This window comes from Callospermophilus lateralis, chromosome 17, assembly GCF_048772815.1.
Source record: "Callospermophilus lateralis isolate mCalLat2 chromosome 17, mCalLat2.hap1, whole genome shotgun sequence".
Taxonomy (NCBI): domain Eukaryota; kingdom Metazoa; phylum Chordata; class Mammalia; order Rodentia; family Sciuridae; genus Callospermophilus; species Callospermophilus lateralis.
In genome coordinates, this window is record NC_135321.1 from 48,506,727 (window position 1) to 48,527,132 (window position 20,406).

The following is a 20,406-nucleotide window of genomic DNA, read 5'->3' on the forward strand; positions in this document are numbered from 1 at the left end:
AACTTTAAATGAAATCATGGATATAAGATATTTAGTCATTCTAGAAAGTGAAATTCCATCTGCCCTGCAAACATTCCCCTCCCCACTACTGGGAACCTTCACAGAGTCCCTGGGGGTGCCCCAGAACACAGGTTATAGACTGCTGTGTTTTAGTATGAAACAAAGCTTGATAATATGACACAGGTTGGGAGCTTCAGAAGAGGCCCATGGGTGACTGGAGACTTGGGAGAAAGTATCTTAGAAGAGAGGTGACATGAGATGTGCCTTGAAAGGGGAGTTGTGTTTGAACTCATGAAAGAGGGGACACGCTTTTTGGCAGGGGAGAGGTCAGGGATAAGATGAGCAAAGGCCCTGGGGTCATGGAGGTGGGTGTAAGTGTGTGTGGGATGTCAATCCAACAAGAAAAAGATGGCATCTCAAGCTGGGAAATCAAGGTGAGTTTTGAGGGGTGACTGAAATCAAGGGGTGATTGAAAAACATGTAGGCAGGGTTTAGGGAAAACCAAGTGCAGAATCTTGGACTAGTGGCAGCTGTGAGCATTACTAGGGCCAAGAGGAAGTCACTACTTCTAGACCCAGAGAGGAAGCTGGCCACCTAACAGGAGTTGTGGCCTTTGGTAGAAGGATGAAACCAATCCCTGGTGGCCTTCAGGTGGGAATGCAGAGAAATAAATCCTCCAACTCTATTCTCTCTCTCCTGCAGTGCCTCTCATTGTCCAAACCCACCTGGAAGCCAGACACCCAGGGAATTCATAAAGATCCACCTTCCAAAGCCAAGAGAGTGGTGAAACAGGATGAAGGAATCTGGAGAGACAAATAGTAAATAACCAGATGAACAGCTCCTGGGTTAGGACCCAGCAACATATCAGTTAGTTATTATCCTAATAATGCTGTGTAATGAACCACCCCCAAATCCCAGTGAAATGTATATATAACATGAAGCATTTTCTCTCACAGGTCTGTGGGTTGGCTGATCTCAGCTGAGCTTGGCTGAGTGCCTCTGCTGCAGGTTCTGAAGCTTGGGCCAGCTCTGCTTCTCACCACAAATCTGTAGGAGGCAGACTGCAGGAGCAGCAGCTCCCCAGGTGAATCACGTCTCCTAGTGAAGGCAGGTGTGCAAAAGTACAAGCCCAATTACCTTAGTGCATTTCAAGTCTTAGATTATATCACATCTACTAACAGTGTCCAAAGCATATTGCATGGCAGTGCTAAGGGGCTGGGAAGTTCTCTCCTCCCATGGAGATGGGGAATTGTCAGATCTCATGGCAAAGGGGGTGGATATGTGAGGCATGAAGAATGAGAGGCAGTCATTTCAGTTAAAGTCTTCATAGGGAGGCAAAAGGGAGAAGGTGTTGGGTAAGGGTTTTCCTGTGGGCCACTCTCCATGGAGCAACTACTATTTACACTTCTCTCCCACCACTTCCCATTCTTCCTTCACTTTATAGTAATGCAATTTTTAATTTGGCACGTGGTTGTATTTCCCAACTAAAGACTACATTTCCCAGCCTCCCTTACAACTAGGTGAGGTTATTTGACTAGATTCTGCCTAAAGAGATGTGAGTAGAAATGATGTCGATGTACTAGAAATGATTTCTGCCCTTAAAGGGGAGATTTCATTTCTGCCTCTCACTTGAACCTGTTGCATGGACTGTGGATGTGGTACTGATCCCCGCTGGAGCTTTGCAAATGAGGTTACAAGCAAAGGATGAGACAGCCACAAGATGACAGGAGTGTGGCTCTCCTGGGTGCTATGACTTATAGTTAGGTGCAAGAGAAAGAAGCCTTCATCTTACTTAGATTGCTGTTATTTCAGGGTCTTCATTTCAGCAGCCAAATCTATAACTAATACAAATTGATGGTAACCTTTACTCTGAGGAAAGGGATAACATAGAAAGAGATACGACTTCTTTTTTTTCTCCCAGCACTTATGGGTCTAAAGGAGCAGAGATACCATAATTTTAGTTTTTCTTTTCCGTGTCACACTTCCCCAGTATTTTGCAAGGGAATATTCTTGGTGAAATCATTGCCAAAGAAAAGTCTCTTATGAGAGCAAGACAAGCAATGGTAGGGCTTGTCCTCTATGTGATTTGGAGGCTGGGGGAAGAGGAAAGGGGAGAGAGTTGTTTGCCACTTATCTAAGTACATCCAATGACTAGAAAGAAGACAGGATTCAAAACTGGGCCTCTTCGTCTCCACAACCCTTGCTCCATTCATTCAACACTAATTAAACTAGAGAATTCTGAAAGGCTCAGTTATTTGAGAATCTACAGTGATTTCTCCATCTGGACCTCTACTGACATCCAGGACAGTGGAAACCATATGGACCTTTGCTTCTTTGCTCATTGGCTGTAAAGGGATTATTAGTCTAGTGCTCTTATTGAAAGTCTGAAAATCAGGATTGCTACCTGATTCCCTTGGTGCTATTAGAAAGAGAAGGTAGTCTTGATGCCTTCGCTGAATTTCTTAAGACCAAGAGAAGCAAAGTAGAATCCAAAAGCTCAGGCTGACAGTAAGGCCAGAGTCAAAGTATGGAGACAGCATGACAGAACGGAGGTGAAGGGACACTGGGTTCCCACCCCAGTTCTTGGGATAATTACTTAGCGCATCTGATCTTCAGTTTCTTCAAGTAAGGGTTGGAGATAATATGTGTCAAATTCCTAACCCACAGTGGATGCTGTTACAGCTATTATAGAGCTAGCACTGGGTTCTTGTTCTTGTCAATCCTGGATCAGCTCTTTGGCTTCATGGCAAAGGAATTGATTTTTAAGAATCTTATAACTCCCTGCCGCTTCCAGCAGTGATTTAGCTGGGCACTAAGAATGATGGCTAAAGAATACAGCAAGTTCTGGCAGCAAATATTGGAAGACTGGCCAAAATACAATTCTCCATCCCTGGCCCAAGGGGTTTAATCAAGACCCTTTGGTTAAGCTCATTTAATGACCTGTCTGGATGAATTGTTGGAAAAAGCCGCAGCCCTGGCAGCTGACGCCACCCAAATTGCAGTGATCTCTGCTTTGCAAACTTGAGGCTAATAAGTCCTTAGAGGAAATGGAGGCTGGGATATAATCCTGGCTATGGCAGGCTGGGCTGGATTGGGAGAGTCCATTCATACCCTCATTGACTGGCAAAAGCAAAGTCCAGGGGAAACCTCTGGGAATTAGAGTTGGTTTCTTTAAGCCTGCTTTCCATCTGGTGTAACCTAGGCAAGCTGCAGACCAATTGGAACAAGGGTCTGTAGGGGAGGAGGACGGGTGAATGACAACATCAGCTTTGTGATTTAGAAAATAAATATGATGCCACACCATTAAGGGATTCTTCCCAGGAAAATGAAATAATTGTATGGAGAAATAGCTTCTTAGAAAAAATGAAAAATTTGCCTGTACTTCTAAAGATGTTGAGTATGATGGTAAGAAATGAGATATCCTATCATACTATATGTGGAAACTAGCCCAAAATAAGGTACAAAAGGGGAAGAATAGATATTCAGTAGGTTGGACAAAGGGGAATTAGGGAAGGGAGGGGGAATAGGAAAAAGAAAGACAGTGGTTTTCCTGTGTACATATATGAACACACCATAGTGAATCCCACTACAATGTACATCCATAAGAATGGAGTCCCAATGAGAATAAGATATATTCCACACTTGTAAATTACATCAAAATGAATTCCAGTGTCATGTATAACTAAAATGAACCAGTAAAAAAAAGAAGGAGGAGGAAGAGGAAGAGGAGGAAGAGGAGATAGCAATAATAACAACTACACTAGGGTTCTAAAGCTTTTCCTTGACTCCAGACTGTATTTTTGGTAAGGAGGATGAATATGGTACATCATATGATTATTTTTATTCAGTTTTCCATTCATTTTTTAAAAACAACTTTTTAAATCATAGGTGAACTTAATGCCCTCATTTTTATTTATTTTTATGTGGTGCTGAGGATCAAACCTAGTGCCTCACCCACACTAGGGGAGCCCCCTACCACTGAGCCACAACCCCAGCACCAAGTTTTCCATTCATTTTGATGTAATCTGCCCTCAGTATCCACAGGTTCCACTTCTGTGGATTCAACCAACCAACTGTGGATTGAAATATTCAAGATAAAGAAATTATGTCTATCTTGAACATGTACATTTTTTAAGAAAATCATCCTCTAAACAATAAGGCATAACAAATATGTATAGCATTTACATTAGGTATTATAAGTAATCTAGAGATGATTTAAAGTATATGGGAGCATGGGAAAATCCTACATCATTTCAGGTAAGGAACTTGGGCATCCTTGGAGATTGGTATCTGCAGAGTTCTGGGAACCAATCCTCCGTCGACACTGAGGAATAACTTACATGCTTGATATACAGAAAACCAATCGTTAGAGCATGAATTTCTTTATTTCTCTTGCTTGATTTCTCACCTTCAGTTCTTTTAAGATTTCACAACTGATCAGCACATGCACTTTTTCCTAGTTCAGTTAACTTTTAAGCCTTTCAACTAATCGGAAGGTTGTCTCATCAAGGGAAGGAGTTTCTCAGAGCATTTGGTGCAACACTTTGGAAGGAGGGAAGAATCTGTTCTTCCTTTAGGGCAAGCTTGTTGAGAAAGGATTCCCACAAAAAGGTGATCCTTGAACCAAGTCTTGAGGGTGGTACTTTCCAGTATAAAAGGCAGGAGAATCCAGGTAGAGCACAGAGGTAAGATAGAACATGGTGGAAGGCACAGATAGCATGGTGTGACAGTCTAGTATGTGACAGAGGAAGGTTGGCTGCAACTGGAGAGGAAGGCACAGATGGACTTGGGAACCCATGGACTCATTGTCCCTGCCTGTGCATTTTCAGAGAACTGGGATTCTTCAGGTCTTTAGCAGGGGAGGAGGGGAGGATAGACTTGTATTTGGGGACATAAGAATGGAGAACTAAGGCACAGTGGTGCATGCCTATAGTTCCAGACACTATGGAGGCTGAGGCAGGAGGATCACTTGAGGCCAGGAATTCAAAACCAGCATATTGAACATATTTTGCAAGCCTGGTGTAGTTAGCCGGTTTCTATCTACCCACTTCTTAAACATCTGTTGTTGTTTCTCATAGGAGCAGCTACTACTATTTGTGTGCTTCAGCATAAACCCTAACTGCTACCCACTGGAAGGATGGGAGGTGATGAGCAATGATCATCAAAGAGAAGAAAGTGGTGTTTTTTGTTTGTTTGTTTGTTTTTTGTCTTGATAATGTTTGCATCTTTTTTTAAAAAAAATTTAGTTGTTGATGGACCTTTATTTTTATTCATTTACTTATATGTGATATTGAGAATCTAACCCAGTGCCTCATACATGTGAGCTAAGTGCTCTACCATTAAACCACAACTCCAGCCCTGCTTGCATTCTTTCAGGAGCCATTTAAAGAGAAAAACGTTTTTCATTGTCTCATAGTACATGTCAAATCAGGTGCCTGAAGACCACATCCTTTTTAACTAAAACTCTCTTTTCCAAGAGTATAGTTGGCGTGGAGTTTATAGAAACCTGATAGGTAAACAGCATGCACAGAGAGAAGTCCACGAAGCGCCTCATCATGCATGGTATTCATCTGATTTTATTCAGTGTGTTATAAAGAACACTGGTTCCAAAGGAAATGAAAACATTTTCAATGCTTGGGTCTGAATCCTGACTCCTGTGCACAGTGATGATGGTGTGACCTAGCAAACCATGTCCCCACATGGAGCCCTGGTGCCTGTGAAATGGGGCGTGTTAACAGGGCCACTTCATGAGGCTATTGGGAGGATTAGGGGACACAGTGATCGATCGAGGCCTATTGTACATTGCCTGACAAATACTAAGCACTCGGTATGTCATTATTAAGCTGGGAGAGGAATAATTGCAGCTGTGGAAGCTGGCATGACTCTATTTTGGTGATGGCATCAGATAGTTAATTCCAACTTTTCTTTCTCTTTTGTAGGACTAGAGATCAAACCCAGGGGCTCATGCATGCTAGGCAAGTGCTGTGTCAATGAATGACTCTCAGCCCTCTTTCAAAGACAAACCTTAATTAACATTTGAAAAATAGGAGTAGCATTTAAAAAAAAGGACTGAGTTTAATCTAAAAAGGTTCTTGATCATATCTCTGTTTGTATATAAGGTATGTTGACACCAAATTCACATCTTCATACATGTATTTTATATAATGATGACCATCTCCTTCCACCATCCACACTATTCCCCTTCTCCCTCCCTTTCCCTCCCACCTCTATTCCCTATCTAGAGGTAATCTTCCTCCCTTGCTCTCCCTCCCTACCCTACTTTGAGTCACCAAAGATATGATAAATTGTGGTATAAAGGTGTATTAAAAATTGTAATGCAAAAAATAAGAGAGCTCATGTATAATGGCATAATTTGGCGTGAACATACTTTATATACAGAGTTATGAAAAATTGTGCTGTGAATGGATAATTATGAATGTAATGCATTCCACTATTGTCATGTATGTAAGAAATAAATTTAAAAAAATGAAAAGGGGTAGAGATGTAGCTCAGTGATAAAGTACCCTTGGGTCTGATTGCCAGTACCAGGGGGGAAAAATGCATTGCATGATTTCCAAACTTCCTAGATATATGTTAGGATCTGCAGAGAAACAGAATACATGTATGTGTGTATCTAATTGTGTATGTAACAAATTAGAGACCCAGGTGAATAAGCCAGTGGTGTGAGTTCCAGTCTGAAAACTAAAGTTTCAGTTTGAATCTGAAGGCTGAAAAGGACCCGTGTCCCAGGATATAATTCAGTAGTAAAGCTCTTTCCTAGCATACTCAAAGCCCTGGTTTCAATCCCCAGTGCCTTAGGAAAAATAAATAAAAACAAATATAACTTTTCAACATGTTCCCCACTTTTGATTTCTAGTTCTTTTCATTTGGCAGTCCTGGGAAAGATGTTTGACAGCCTCAGGGTAGAGAAGACTGGAATGAGGCTGAGAGACAAATGACTGACTCATCCTTATCCATTATCCAGTGTATCCTCAGCATCTAGCAGAATCCCGTTGAATGAATGATTCTAAAAAATTGGCTAATTCTATTTGTTTTTTTTTTCATTAACATAAAATTGCCTGGCACTTAAAGATCAAAATGTTCACATTCCTATTTCCAGAAATAAAAATTTTCCATATTTCTAAAAAAAAAAAAAAAGGTTCTTGAGTCTGAAGAGGTCTTGTGTCTGCCTCATGTCACAAGCTCCTACAATTTAAGCTCATGAGACAGTGTCCTGAAAGCCTGACCAGGCCACCTGGACAGGATATCAGAGCATAAATTTGCCTGAAGATGGTCTTTCCCAGCTGTGAAGCGGCAGAAATGGGGATCAGAGACAAAGCAACACAGGTGCAGGTGTGAAAGTCAAATTGTTTATTCTTTCGCCATTTTATTTGGGTTAGGTAGCAGCACTGCTGGGAAGACCCTTGGGAGTGGGGAGAGGGAGTCTGTTGGATGGAATCTTCCCTCTGAGCAACAGTTATACTCAGTGCCCTATATCAGCACTTTTCATGGTAGACTTTTCAAAGGCAGGTCAAGGAGTGGAAGGAAGATGGTTTTGGAGGAAAAGTTCTTTGTAAAAGTTCAAGATAGAGGCCAGAAGTTTATTTTTGTATTTCCTCGTGCATGTGCCTTGGAATTGTTTTTGGAATCTGACTTCAAGACAGACAAGTGTTCCAGGTAGCATATAATGGGTTCCATCTTTCCAGTATCTCTGCCTTTGGCTGACGTGACACCATACTCTCTCGACAGTTGAGTATCAGCTCTGGGGTGGGCCTGATACCATGTGTATTCCCACATCAGCCATAAAACAGGGCCTTCCAGACATCCAGATCTGGGGTTCTTCCCTACCCTGCAGATGCCTCTCCATCACCCCTGCTCCACCAACATGAAGCCAAAGCACATTCTGAATTGACCACTTCCTCTGGGGCTGGCCAGACACACATCGAAGGTGGTGACAGGTGATGGGCTGAAGACAGAGCCTGCTTGACTGAGCCATGTATGTGCTCAGGCTTGATTTATATCAGAAAAACCTGCAAGGATATTTCTAGACACTTCAAGAGATTCACTGTTCTGAAAAAAGATACATTAAAAAATATATATATACACATATATTTAATTATATTTTTAAACCACAACTGAAAAAAAATTATTTGCCATCAGGTAGAATTAAATCTGACAAAAAACTAGGATGTTTTATTAGTACCATTATTGTTTTCTTTGGCTCCATGTATTATATTGGTAAAATGCCAATAAAAAGGAAAATAATTGTAAAAGGCAAATATTTTGTACAAAAATACAAAGTTTTAAAAGCTCTTTAAGTATATTTCATATTATTACTAAGAGTTGGTCTATATATCTGTATGTCTGTGTATTTTTCCTACATTTGGGATTTTAGAAATGTAAGGTACTGTTCACACAGTATAAGTTTAAGTTCTTCCCGTAGCTTGGCAACCAATGATGGTCTTTCTGATTGGAACATTCCATGTTGGAAGGTAACATTTGTATAAATGTATGGTTATTGGCTGAGAAAAATCTGTGTAATTCAGTCCATCTGCACACTGAAAATTGACATATCATACTGGGGGAACATTTTTGTACCCAAGTCCTTGGGTAATGGCAAACACTAGTTGTCAATTTTCTTCAGTACTTAGCTTTCAGTGCTTCTCTTCCCCCAACTTGGTGAGAAGGTGATGAAATCAGAAAGGAGCATCCTTTGCCTTTGAGAAACTGTCTGGAAATGTGTTCATGTTATTACATCACAGTCCATTATAATGCGGATGATAGTACTAGAAGAGAAAAATAAGGATGGACATTAGTTTTGCTTACAGAATAAAGTTAATTTTTCCTAAAGGAGAAATATTTAGGAAAGATCCTAAAAACACATCATTCAACATTTTCTTTAAAAAAAAAAAAAGTCTAGAAATTCTTATTCAGATTAAGTCAATGCTAAATTTCTTTTCCTTTATTGCTCTACTGGGAATCAGACCCAGGGCCTGATACATGCTAGGCAGGTGCTCTACCACCGAGCCACATCCCCAGACCCTAAATTTTGTTTTGAAGCCCTTCCTCAAATCTCAGAAGGCCAACAAGTTACACAAATTACAAATCCGGATTGTCGGTATTGACCGTAATCTCTCATTTAAATATTCACGTTTCTCTCCTCAACTTACCAGGGTGTAGTTCCTTATGTATTTCGTGATCCCTAGCACTTGGAACAATATTTGACACATCGAAAGTAACCAGTAATTGACTGTTAAATGGATATATGGATAATTTGAATCCCAGATAGTTCCAAAAATAATCAAAACAAAATATACCTGAGGGTTTTGTCAACCACTTTGAAAAATATTAGTTTTATTGAAATATAATTCATGAATCATACAATTCACCCATTTAAAGTGTTATAATTCAGTGTTTTTCACAAATTTCTTCCTATTAGAAATAGTCTAATCTTAGTAGAAAATATTTTCATTATTCCCCAAAGAAATCCCATATTAGCATTCCTTCCTTGTTTCCTTGATCTCCCACCACAAAATATAGTTCTGATGAACAAAACTAAGAAACTGGGCACAGTGGCACGCTTCTGTAATCCCAGTAATTTGGGAGGCTGAGGCAGAAGGACCACAAGCTTGAGGCCAGCCTCAGAAACTTAGTGAGATCCCTATTTCAAAAGAAAAATTAAAAAGGACTGGGAAATGTAGCTCATTGGTTAAGCAATGCTGAGTTCAATTTCCAGTACAATAAAAGAAAAGAAAAGAAAACCAAGATGTTCATTCTCAGATGTTCTTGGGTTTTGCTAAGTTGCTGAGGCTTTTCTGGAACATTTGATCTTCTTGCCTCAGTCTCCAAAGTAGCTGAGATTACAGGTGTGAATCACCATACCTGGCTGATGCCCCATTCTGAAGAGGGTAACATATTAAATGAAGCTTTAGATAAGTATCTTTTGAAGTCAGGAAAATCTCCAAAGGCCTCTTTGGCTTATGACCTTTTGTAAGGGATGCACACTATCCCTCCATTATGTAGCACAACATCTGGCCTATAGTAGATGCTCAATAAATATACATGGAATTGACTGATTGGCTAACATGGATTGGATGTGTACACAATCCAGATGTGACATTGGTGCCATATTAAAGAACAGTTAAGTGACAATATTATAAGCTATTGACCTGGACCAGTTAGTCTGACATTCATTGAGTACTTCCTATATATCTGGTACATTTATTACCTTCTGTAAGTCCTAACGACAACCCAATGAGCAAGATCCTATTATTATTCCCTGACGATTAATAATCCAGCCCACTGTTAGTAGCAGAACCAGATCAAAACCTAACTGAAGAGCCTGCATTTGGAGTCCTTCCCCTCACTACCTCTGTCCCTGAAACAGGACATGAGCTCTGCAGTGACCTCATAAATCCCATCCACTGCTTACCTGTCTCCCTGTCTTTCTCGCAAATGAAGTTATTGATGTCTTCACACTGGAAATCATTCCACTGTCCAGCATAAATCAACCCAGCACAGTCTTCTCCTGGCCCATGGCCATGACCCCAGTTATCTGGCTGTCCAGCTTTCCAATTTCTTTTAAAGAAACAGAAACGGAGTGTTATTTGCATAGTAATGCAGAGGTTTGCTTTGCTTCCTAGCAGCAGAGGAATGTTAAAAAAACCAAAAACCAAAAAACCAACTCCCCCCCCACCAAAAAAAAAAAAAAAAAAACCTGAAGTATGTCATTTGTCCTGGAATGAAAGGGTGCTGTCTGAAAGCAGGGCATACTCTATTGAGAATCAGAAGCAGCTGTTCTGCAGGGCCATGGGTAATGCATGGCAAGCCCTGCAGGCTTGTTATCTTTGCCATGATGAAATCCAACTCATGGAGCTTCTTCACAATGCTGAGGGAGTGACTCCTTTTGTGACACAATGAGATGAATGGCTTCCTAATGTGTATTGGAATGCTGACCTCTGGGGATGTGGGTATGTAGATGTGCACGTACCCATGCTCTGTCTCACACGCGTGCTTGCTTGTGAGAACTCAGAGGGATGCTTGTACACATGGATACTGTTTCCCTCACATGTTAAAGCATCAAGGAAGAGAGACCCTTGATAGGCATTCACAAGAACCTACAGTGACAACAACTGGAAACGATTTTCTGGCTAGATGTGGATGGTTGATTCCTTTAGAAAGAAATAGTAATTTAACCCCACTGAAGATGACTTGCATATTTCACTGCCTTTTTGCGGGGAGAGAGATTCTGTGGAGAGCAGTGAGACAGTGACTGGGAGACTAGTGTTTGAGATTGGATACTTGGTGACTGGAAAAGTTTCTGTGCAAAGGCATAGTGCACAGTTGCTATGGCGATGTCCTCCACACTAGAGTCTTATCAGCTTTGACCTTATTCTCAGGCACAGCAGCTCCTGGGAAAGAAGGAACTTCCTTGCTAAGATAACCACAATGTTCACCAGTTCCGCTGCTCCTGAATCTGCCCACGAATTAGTAACTTTAAACAATGGACTTTCTTGAGAGCTGCACAATGCTCCTAACATTGCACATTGCAACTGTAGAATGTAACTGAGGAAACAGCTGCATACTGTTGCTAACTCTGTAACTTTCATGAATACAAAGAATAATGCTTGCATAGTCTTTAATCTGATTTAGAGACATATATAATAAAGATTGCTGGTGTAATTCTTTAGACCTGTTTCTCCATTAGAGAACCGCGCTCCACCAGACCCCAGATGTTTTATCTTCAAGATCTGCGTGTGTTGACTCTTTATTTCTTCCTCGCTGCAACCTGCTAGTTTGGCTGTGCTGGTGGAGGCAAGATTCTTCAGAACAAGTTCTCTTTAGGATGAGTTCACTTGGGGCTTGTTACCTTGGAAGCTGTTCCTCAAAGAATCACTTTGCCAGAGCTAACAGTTCTTTATTCTGTTTTTGTGCAGTAAATTAGCTGTGCTTCCACACTCAATTCTTGAAGATGAACTTTTTTTTTCTTTTTTTCCAAAGATGCAGGTTCACACACAGATGCTTGTGGTTTTTGCCCAAGAGGACAAGCTGGCCTCACATGGTGGATCTGGAAGAACACCTGCAGCAGGTTCTTCACATCACTACCCATCAGCCAGAGGTTATCCTGAAGTCACCCAAGGGGTACTCACTGCCCTATAGCTTTTGACAATATGATCCCCAAACCAGAGGGCAGTAGGAAAGGACAGGTGAAGTTTATTGTCAATGGGTAGGAAAGCGACTGACATCCTCCAGCCCAAATATGTGTCTTGGGATTTTAAAAAATAAAATGATCTCAATGAAATAAATCTAATGATGCAGATAATTTAGAGAAAACCATCAACTGATGGTTGATGAGAATAAAAAAATGGAATGATGCTTAGGGAGAATTAGAAAACTCACTCCATACCCATAAAGTACCTACTACGTGCTAGTGATGGCAACAAAGCATTGCAGAGCACAAAGTCCCAGCTCTCAAGGAACTTATATAACAATTCAGAATCTCAGGTGGTCACTGTGATGCCAGACACAGATGAAAGTGGGAAGGAAGAAACAGTCTACTATATGCGTGTGTGTGTATGCGCGTGCATGCGTGCGCGCGCACTTCTGTACACCTTGCAGGACACCCTTGGAAGTGTCAATCATGCTCGAGTAGTTTTGATCTTGTTCATGTACATTTCATCCATTTCTGCCAGTAACATGAAGGGGGCTGATTCTAATTTTGTTTACAAAACTGGAGCTCTACAATTCCTGAGTGGAACATTTGATATTCTCAATTTCTCTGTTAATTGGCAAACTATACATATGGCTTCTTTGTGTTTAGAAGACCTGTTTTATATTGCATTTTCTTTTAAGTCATGGCAAGCTAAGTAGATAAAAGATGATCACAAACTAGACCGGAAGATAACCAAGTGATAAGGAGATGGCTTTATCACTGTTCTCCTTTTGGCTTTCTAGGTCACTGGAATCCTTCACATACAGAGCTCAAGGATTTTCTTAGGACGACAAGCCTAGCCAGCACGAGTGGGAGGTGGGCAACCAGAAGCCAGTGGCAGGGGCAATTCATCTTGTAAATTGAGCACTCAAAGTCTCAGAGCATCTCTCTGAAATAGCTAAAATCCCATGGAGTGACTTGTGGTAAAACCCCAAGGTCTGTGTGCTTACAATACAATGGAACAGAACATGCCAGATAAACAGAATGTATATATTTTGTAAAAGAATGTCAGCTTAAATAGCACCTTACCCTGGAAAGATTCTGGAAAGAAGAAAGACTGAAGCCTGTGCTGAAAATCCCTGAGTCCCCTATTACAACACACACACACACATCACAGAGGTCACTAGGCAGCAACACATGTGCTTCCAAATACACCAGGGACCTTGGAAACACCTAGACTGGCATCTCCACTGAGCTGGAAATACATAAGCACATTAGCTAGTGGTACCGAGCACCCCCAGATTTAAGGGGTCATTCTAATGTGGGCAGAAAATGTGTTCCCAGTCTTGGGAAGAGTTCCTCCCAACCTCACAACTTACGACTTTCTCATCAACCACAAGATTGAGGCCACATGGCCAAGAAACCTCTGCTGGTAAGGACCTGGCCTCAGAACAGAAAATAGTTAGTGATGAGAAACGTTTCTCTGCAGTGGAATGTTCTCCCAACACAAGGGAGATGTGGAGGATTCCTCTCTTGTAGCCTCAGCCAGTCCCACTCTGGCAGAAATGGGAAGTGTGGACTGGCGTGGGCTATTATTGAATTTGAAGAAACTGAAGATTCTCTTCTGGTCCCTGCCTTCCTGTGGTTCTGTATTGTAAAAGCACAACATGTAATGTGATATGGAGCTGTCTGCATGGATGGAAAGGCAACCCATGTCTGATCTTTGTGAGATAAAGATGAAAACTGTTATTCAAAACTTGACAGATGATCTCCAGATGGACAGAACAGAGGAGATGGAGGGGAAGAGGAGATTATAAAGTGTTTGGGGAAAGCTCTAGGAAGACTCTCACATCTCTGGTGATTTCAGGTGAGCAACTATAAGCACATTAGGGCAAGATGTATTGCCTGGAGCAGGTGGGCAGACCCTAAGTCCCATACATATCCAGCCTTCATTAACAATGACAAGCTACCAAATGGTATACCTACACTTACTCCATGAAGAGTAGAAATATTGGCATTGATGTGACCCTACTTTCACTGATCCTTTCTGTTGTTTGTTTTTCATTTCATTGCTTTTTTTGGTATTGACTGCTTCTTTCCTTTTTTTTATCTTGTGTGTATGTTTGGTGCTGGGATTGAACTCAAGGACCTTGTGCTCCTCATTTAGGGATTAATTTGCTCTTATTTTTCCACCCTAGTAAAGTGGAAGCTTAGATCTTTGATATTCAACCTTTAAAAAATGTTTCCAATGTACTTATTTTAAGTCTATATGAATGGCCCTCTAAACACTGTTGTAGCTGCGTACCACAAATTTTTGACATGTTGTAGTCTCATTTTTTAAAACATTCCTATTTCCTTTGTGATTTCTTCCTTGATCTGTGGTTTACTTAGAAATGTTTCATTTAATTTCCCAACATTTTGAATTTTACAGATGATCTTTCTGTTATCAATTTTGAATTTAATCATTTTAGACAGAGAACATATTCTATGTAATTTCAGTTTCTCTTAAAATTATTGAGACTTGTTTTATGGGCTTGCATATAGTTGATCTTGGTGAACATACCACATGCACTTGCAAAGAAAGTATTTGCAGCTGTTGGGTGAAATGTCTCATGGATTGTTAATTAGGTCAAGTTAGTTGATCATGTCTACCATATCCATACTAATTTTCTATCTACCTGTTCTGTCATTTCCTGAGAAGATAATGCTGAAATCTCCTTCAAAGTCCTGCTATATCCCCTTTTAGGGTTATATCCCCTTTATTATGACGCAGCCTGAAAATCTATCTTTTCCACCTGAGAACAAAGATAACACCTCTTACCCACACTGTTGCCTCCATATTCCAAAAAGACCCCACAGGCCAGCACACAGGATGGTTCACAATGGACACTCCAGGATAATTCATCAAATGTTATTTCAGGACTATGAATAGCCCCCCCGCCACCGATCTCCAGTCAGGGGGCAGGTGCTGGCCAGGAATCAAGTTTTCACAGATACGCAGTGAAATGAGAAAAACAGGACTGTGTGTTGACATGTGAATGTGTGTGACTGTAAGACATCCAACTGTCTCTTTTTTTTGGAAAGGAGGGTAGGTTTATTATTTATTTTTAATGCTATGATTTGTTGATTGGTTATTTAAAGCAAAACAAAACCAAACCAAACCATGTCCTTCATAGGCAAAAGAAATTTGTCACTCTATGTCATTGGTCAATCTTTGTGCTGAAATGGCACTGGTGTGCCCGAGCACTGTCCCAAGCTATGGCAGAGTGCATCTCATGAGGTCCTTTTCCCCGGCTGGTCCTGCTCCAGTGCAGAACTAGTGTCAGATGTGGTGAGTCAGGCTTTACGGTTTCTGGGCTATAAACCCGAGTACAGGTCTGTCTGTTCCCTGAGCTTTTGGGATCTAGTCCACCTCAGTGTTGCTTTTCATCTGTCTGTTCCAGTAGCTCCTCTCCAGCAGGTCTCAGCAGGCACAGCACAGTGAGGCTGGGAGGCTGAGGAGAGAGTCTTATTCCTTGACTATTTCCTCTTTAACAACAACCACAAAACCCTTAGACAGTTTCAGAAGGGCCGTGTGTGTGTTGGGAAAAGGGTAAGAGGGAAGCTAAGGCACTTAATTCTTTTGTGGCTTGAGCAAGGCCTGGAGCGATGGTGCCAGGGCTGTCTCCTGGTTTGGGGAGGAGCTGAAGAGGACTGGTATTAATCCTTGTTGAAAGTTGAGTAGAATTCAGCTGTGAAGCCTCTGGGCTTTTCTTTCTTGGGAGGTTTTTCATGACTACTTCAGTCTCCTTATTTGTTACTGGTTTCTTCAGGCTTTCTATTTTGTCTTGATTCATTCTTGATAGGTTGTACATTTCTAGAAATGTCTTCGTTCTTCTAAGTCATCTGAGTTGTTGGTGTGTAATAGTTCATAATAGTCTCTTGTGATCTCTAGACCCTGAAATGACTGCTGGTGGTGAGAGAAAGGGAGATACATGGCTCTCTGCTTGGAGCCCTCAGAAACAGAGAGGAGGAGGCTAAAGCTGGACCTGAATAGATGAAGAAGCATCTGGGGATAGGATACTGGGGAGGCCCAGTCTCTGTGCCGATACCATGACAGGAAATTGTCCTCTTCTTGTCTTCTTTACACACCTCTCATAAGACTTGTGTGAGATACTGTGTGTGGCATCTCAGTCAGGACATTGTACAATATGGAAATTCAGGACAGTAGTACTCTATTATAATGGTATATCGATTATTGCAAACTATGATACTATATTGATTATGATGATACTAGTAATAATAGTACCAATACTTGCAGGTGATATTTCTCAACTCCCCATTGCAAGCATTGTACTAAATACCATATATATGTGTGTGTACATATTATACGCACACACACACACACATATATATATATACATACATGATTATATTTATTATTATTATTATTATTAGGTGGTGGCATTGAAAACAGGAGCAGTGGAGGGTTAGATATGGGAATGGGAGGCAGAGATTAAAGGAAATGATCAAGTTATTTCTCTGTCAGTCAAAGAAAATCATGATCTTTTTACAAGGAGTTGAAGGGAGCTAAAAAACAAAATCCATCTCTTCTACTTTTCTCACTGCCGTAAAGGTAAAACAAGGCCTGTGGTAGATTCACTAAGAAATTCATGTATACAAATATGTGATATATATTTACACATATTATTTATACCTATATAGTATATGTATGTGTGTGTGTGTGTCTGTATGTGTATGTATATGTATATATATATATATCACTGAATTTTCAAAATTCTGGCACAGATATTTTGTCAAACTCATGTTATACCTGGGGGTGTTGAGATGTTGCATGGCTGAGTAACTCCCAGGGGACCTTGAGACATCAGGTTGAAGGCCTGGAACCCAGATCTTGCTTGATTCCAACACATGTGCTCCTTCTCCTCTCCTTGACTACACTGCCTGTTTCTCTAGCCTGAGCAGTGTTTATTATGATATGTCAAATTAAATTAGCCTTCAGTTATTGAGACCTCATACGATGTCTGCCTAATTTATTCTTGCTTTTAGAATTTGATCCTGGGGATTTATACATGTGTATGTATTCCTTTGGGTGGAAAATGAGACACAGAGTCTGTGCTGTGGCTGGGGCGCAGGAGCCGGAGCTAGCAGAAGGCTCCAGAGTGGCTGTGGCTGGGGACAAGTTCCTAGTAAGGTGTCTGGTGATGTAATCCTTCTTAGGGACCAGGTACTAACGTGGGCACTCTCTCCCCAAATCACATAAGTCTTGCTGGATCCCAGGGAAAAGGAGCCGAGTTTCACCTTGGGAGAGCTGGCGAGGACAGTACTATACCAGCTCAATCCATTCCATATGGGCCAATTCAGTTTTTTCTTGGAGGAAGGCTTAAGATTGAATTTCTTAGTGAGTCTAACCCAGACCTTTTTTCCATTCACGCTAGTGAGAAAAGTGCAGAAGATGGATTTTTTCCTTAGCTCCCTTCAATTCTTTTAAAATATCCTGGCTCTCAGCTGTCAAAAAAAATAATAGATTTGTCTTTTCCGCTAATAATCTTTGCTTCCCATTCCCAGCTGCAAACCTCCATAGCTCCTGTTTTAGACGTCAACACCCAAACTGTTTTAAGTCTCTTGAAGCGCATCCCTGCTGTTCTGAGTGCTCCTGATGGGGTGTCAGGGAATTCTGGAGTGCCAGAGTGTGCCAGGGCACAGCTTCCTCCCCGCAAGGACAGGTGCAGAAGAGCAGACAGAGAATCGGACGGGCCAGCAGGCAGATATCCACTGGCCTTAGTGAGTAGTATGAGGCTCACCTACAGGGCAGATCTAAACCCTTCAAACGCTCTACCTTAATAATTGGTCTCTTTCTTCTTCTAGGAGATGACCCGATTCTGGTTTCCACCTATATTCTGTAGTCATGTACTTCACGTGGAGGATTTAAAAGTACAAAGCCACCTGTCTACCCATGTGCATGCTCATATGCATGCAGAGGCATTCTTAAAACTCTACCTGGTTTCTCCATCAACTCTGAGCCTACTGCCCCCCCTCCAATGCAGGGATACCTGCCTGGATACCTGTGTCACTTTTAAACCCAGAACACTCTTGTCTTCTCCTCTCCTGGCCTGGAACAGCCCCAGGGACTTTGCTGTTCTCAGACACTCTCTCTGTGGTGAGATCCAGGGCCTGCTGGAGACTCTGCAGAGCCTGGCTTTTCTGCTTTCATCAAATTAATGGTTCTAGAGGTGGATTTTTAGAAGTTCTGCCCCACTTGGAACAGTTCGTCACATATTTCCTCACCTAGAAGAGGCAAGATCAGAGTAGGGAGAAGTGAAATTCAAATTTATAGAATTGAGTCATCCTTAGGTCCCTGGCTAGGATTAGGGAGGGAGCTGACACCCCTGGGTAGGAGGTGACTCTGGAATCTTCCTTCCAACTGGGAGATGTGAGAAGATACTACAAAGTGCTTCCATTCTTTGTGCTGCTTTTGTAGAACTCAGGCCACCTGGGATGTACAGGGAACCTTCCAACCTTTAGGAGATGATGGTGCTGTGATGCAACTTTGTGGTGCCTATAAGTTTCCCATGTGTAGAAGCATCAAGATCTTGTAGTTTATAATCTCACTCTGGCCAATAGCCTCCTGGAGGCCAGCATCATCCTGACGGGAGTCCCCAGTCCTCAGAAACATATCTGAAATCAACACTGAACAGGCCTGAGGTTGCTGGGCTTCATTAACCTCCTGATAGCATTTAAACACACACACACACACACACACACACACACACATCGGCCAGAAGTACCATACTGTGGTACTTTTATAAGTTTTTATAAGTCTCCTGATTTTGGTCTTAGAAATGAAAAAAAAAAAAAAATAACTTCACTCCATTAAAAGAAAAGGGGAAAACCCTACTCAATGGCATAGCCAGTGTCAACCACAGTTGCCCTCGCAGAAATACACACCGGGTACCAGGAGCCTGCCTTGGGGAGGAGGGCCTAGAATATAAGGTCAGAAAGAAAGAAACTTCAAGAAGATGGGCCAGAGGTGGACACACAGAACGGTGTGCATCTGACCACCAACGGGACGTTCCCGAGCACTCACTTGTAGTCCAGAGGCTTCCCATCCAGCCATTTCCATTCATTTTCCTGTTCGGAGTCTGTGAGGCCGATCCAGTGGCTGTCTCTCCCCACAATCTGCTTTTTTATCCATTGCTGAAAAATAAATCAGTGCAGATGCGCTATTATTTCTTGGCACAGGTGTCAGAGGGAATTTTTTGGCTAACATATGGGAAAAGGGACAATTTAAAGAGGACATTTGTCAAAATGTACAGTGGCTTCTGTTGCCTTCTTTCCGTTGTGCTTGTTTCATTTGGCTCTGTTTTGGGGGGCTTTGACTTTTTCCTCTCCCAAGTTTTCGAATGATATTAAAGGGATGCCCTTCCTCCAGATCACCCAGACAACTCCAAGAATCCACTGAGTGAAGCCTCACTTCCCTTCTGTCACCCTTCCCAGCTGTGAGCTGCTGACAGGGAATAGCCGTGGCATTACTAAGCTCTTCCTCTGGGCCAGGTCCCATGGCCATGGGGTGTGCAGTGTGTCCTTAAGCCTCTACCACATCCTATTTACCAAAGATGACAGGGCTGAGCTGGGATGGGGCCTGGGTCTGCTTATTCTAAAGCCCAGCCGCTCAGCTGCTCTCCTCTTCCTTAGCAGTTACTATAGGAGAACTCTTTTTATCATTTTTTAGGGTGTGTCTGCTAGAGATATCTGGGGGGAAAGGAAAGCGGTCACTGGAATGGGGTGGTACCAAAGGAAGAGCGTTGGCCTTGTTGCTGGTTGGGCCTCAGTCCCGATCTCAACTCTGAATTTTCTTGATGTTCTATGAATAAAGCATTTAAACCTCCTTGGGCCTGTTTTTCTATTCTAGAAAATGGGAAAATATAAAGAGGTTTAAAAAAGAAAATGTCTTCCAAGTGCCCAGCACATGGTATGGGTCTATTAAGTGGTTGCTGTGGTTGTCACACGTGGGCCCTACTTCCTCTTCAGACTTTTGTGCTCTCCCTGACCCCCCTAGGGCCAAATGTCAAGTCCCTCAAAGCTTCCCACCACCCCCCCAGCCCTCCAAGTGCTCTGTTCTCTGCCTCTTTCTCCACAACCTCAAGCTTCTCTGCACTGTGACTCTCCCAACAGCCACTGGGAGGAGCCGCACATCTCCAGGCTCCAGAAACCCTCTCTCCCAGGCAGAGGCAGGAAGAAGACAGAATTCCAAT

General features: G+C 41.9%; 1 protein-coding gene across 1 annotated transcript in view; it reads right to left on the reverse strand.

The window, feature by feature from the left end:
• Positions 1-7,356: 7,356 nt before the first annotated feature.
• The window catches only part of Colec12 (collectin subfamily member 12), a 178,055-nt gene continuing 165,005 nt past the window's right edge, over positions 7,357-20,406 (reverse strand). Inside the window, exons 8-10 of the mRNA XM_076836737.2 lie at positions 19,239-19,348; positions 10,433-10,578; positions 7,357-8,786 (exon numbers count right to left, since the gene is read on the reverse strand). Coding sequence (XP_076692852.2) covers positions 8,767-8,786; positions 10,433-10,578; positions 19,239-19,348 — 276 coding nt within the window. The 3' untranslated portion in view covers positions 7,357-8,766. The remainder of the gene's footprint in view (positions 8,787-10,432; positions 10,579-19,238; positions 19,349-20,406) is intronic.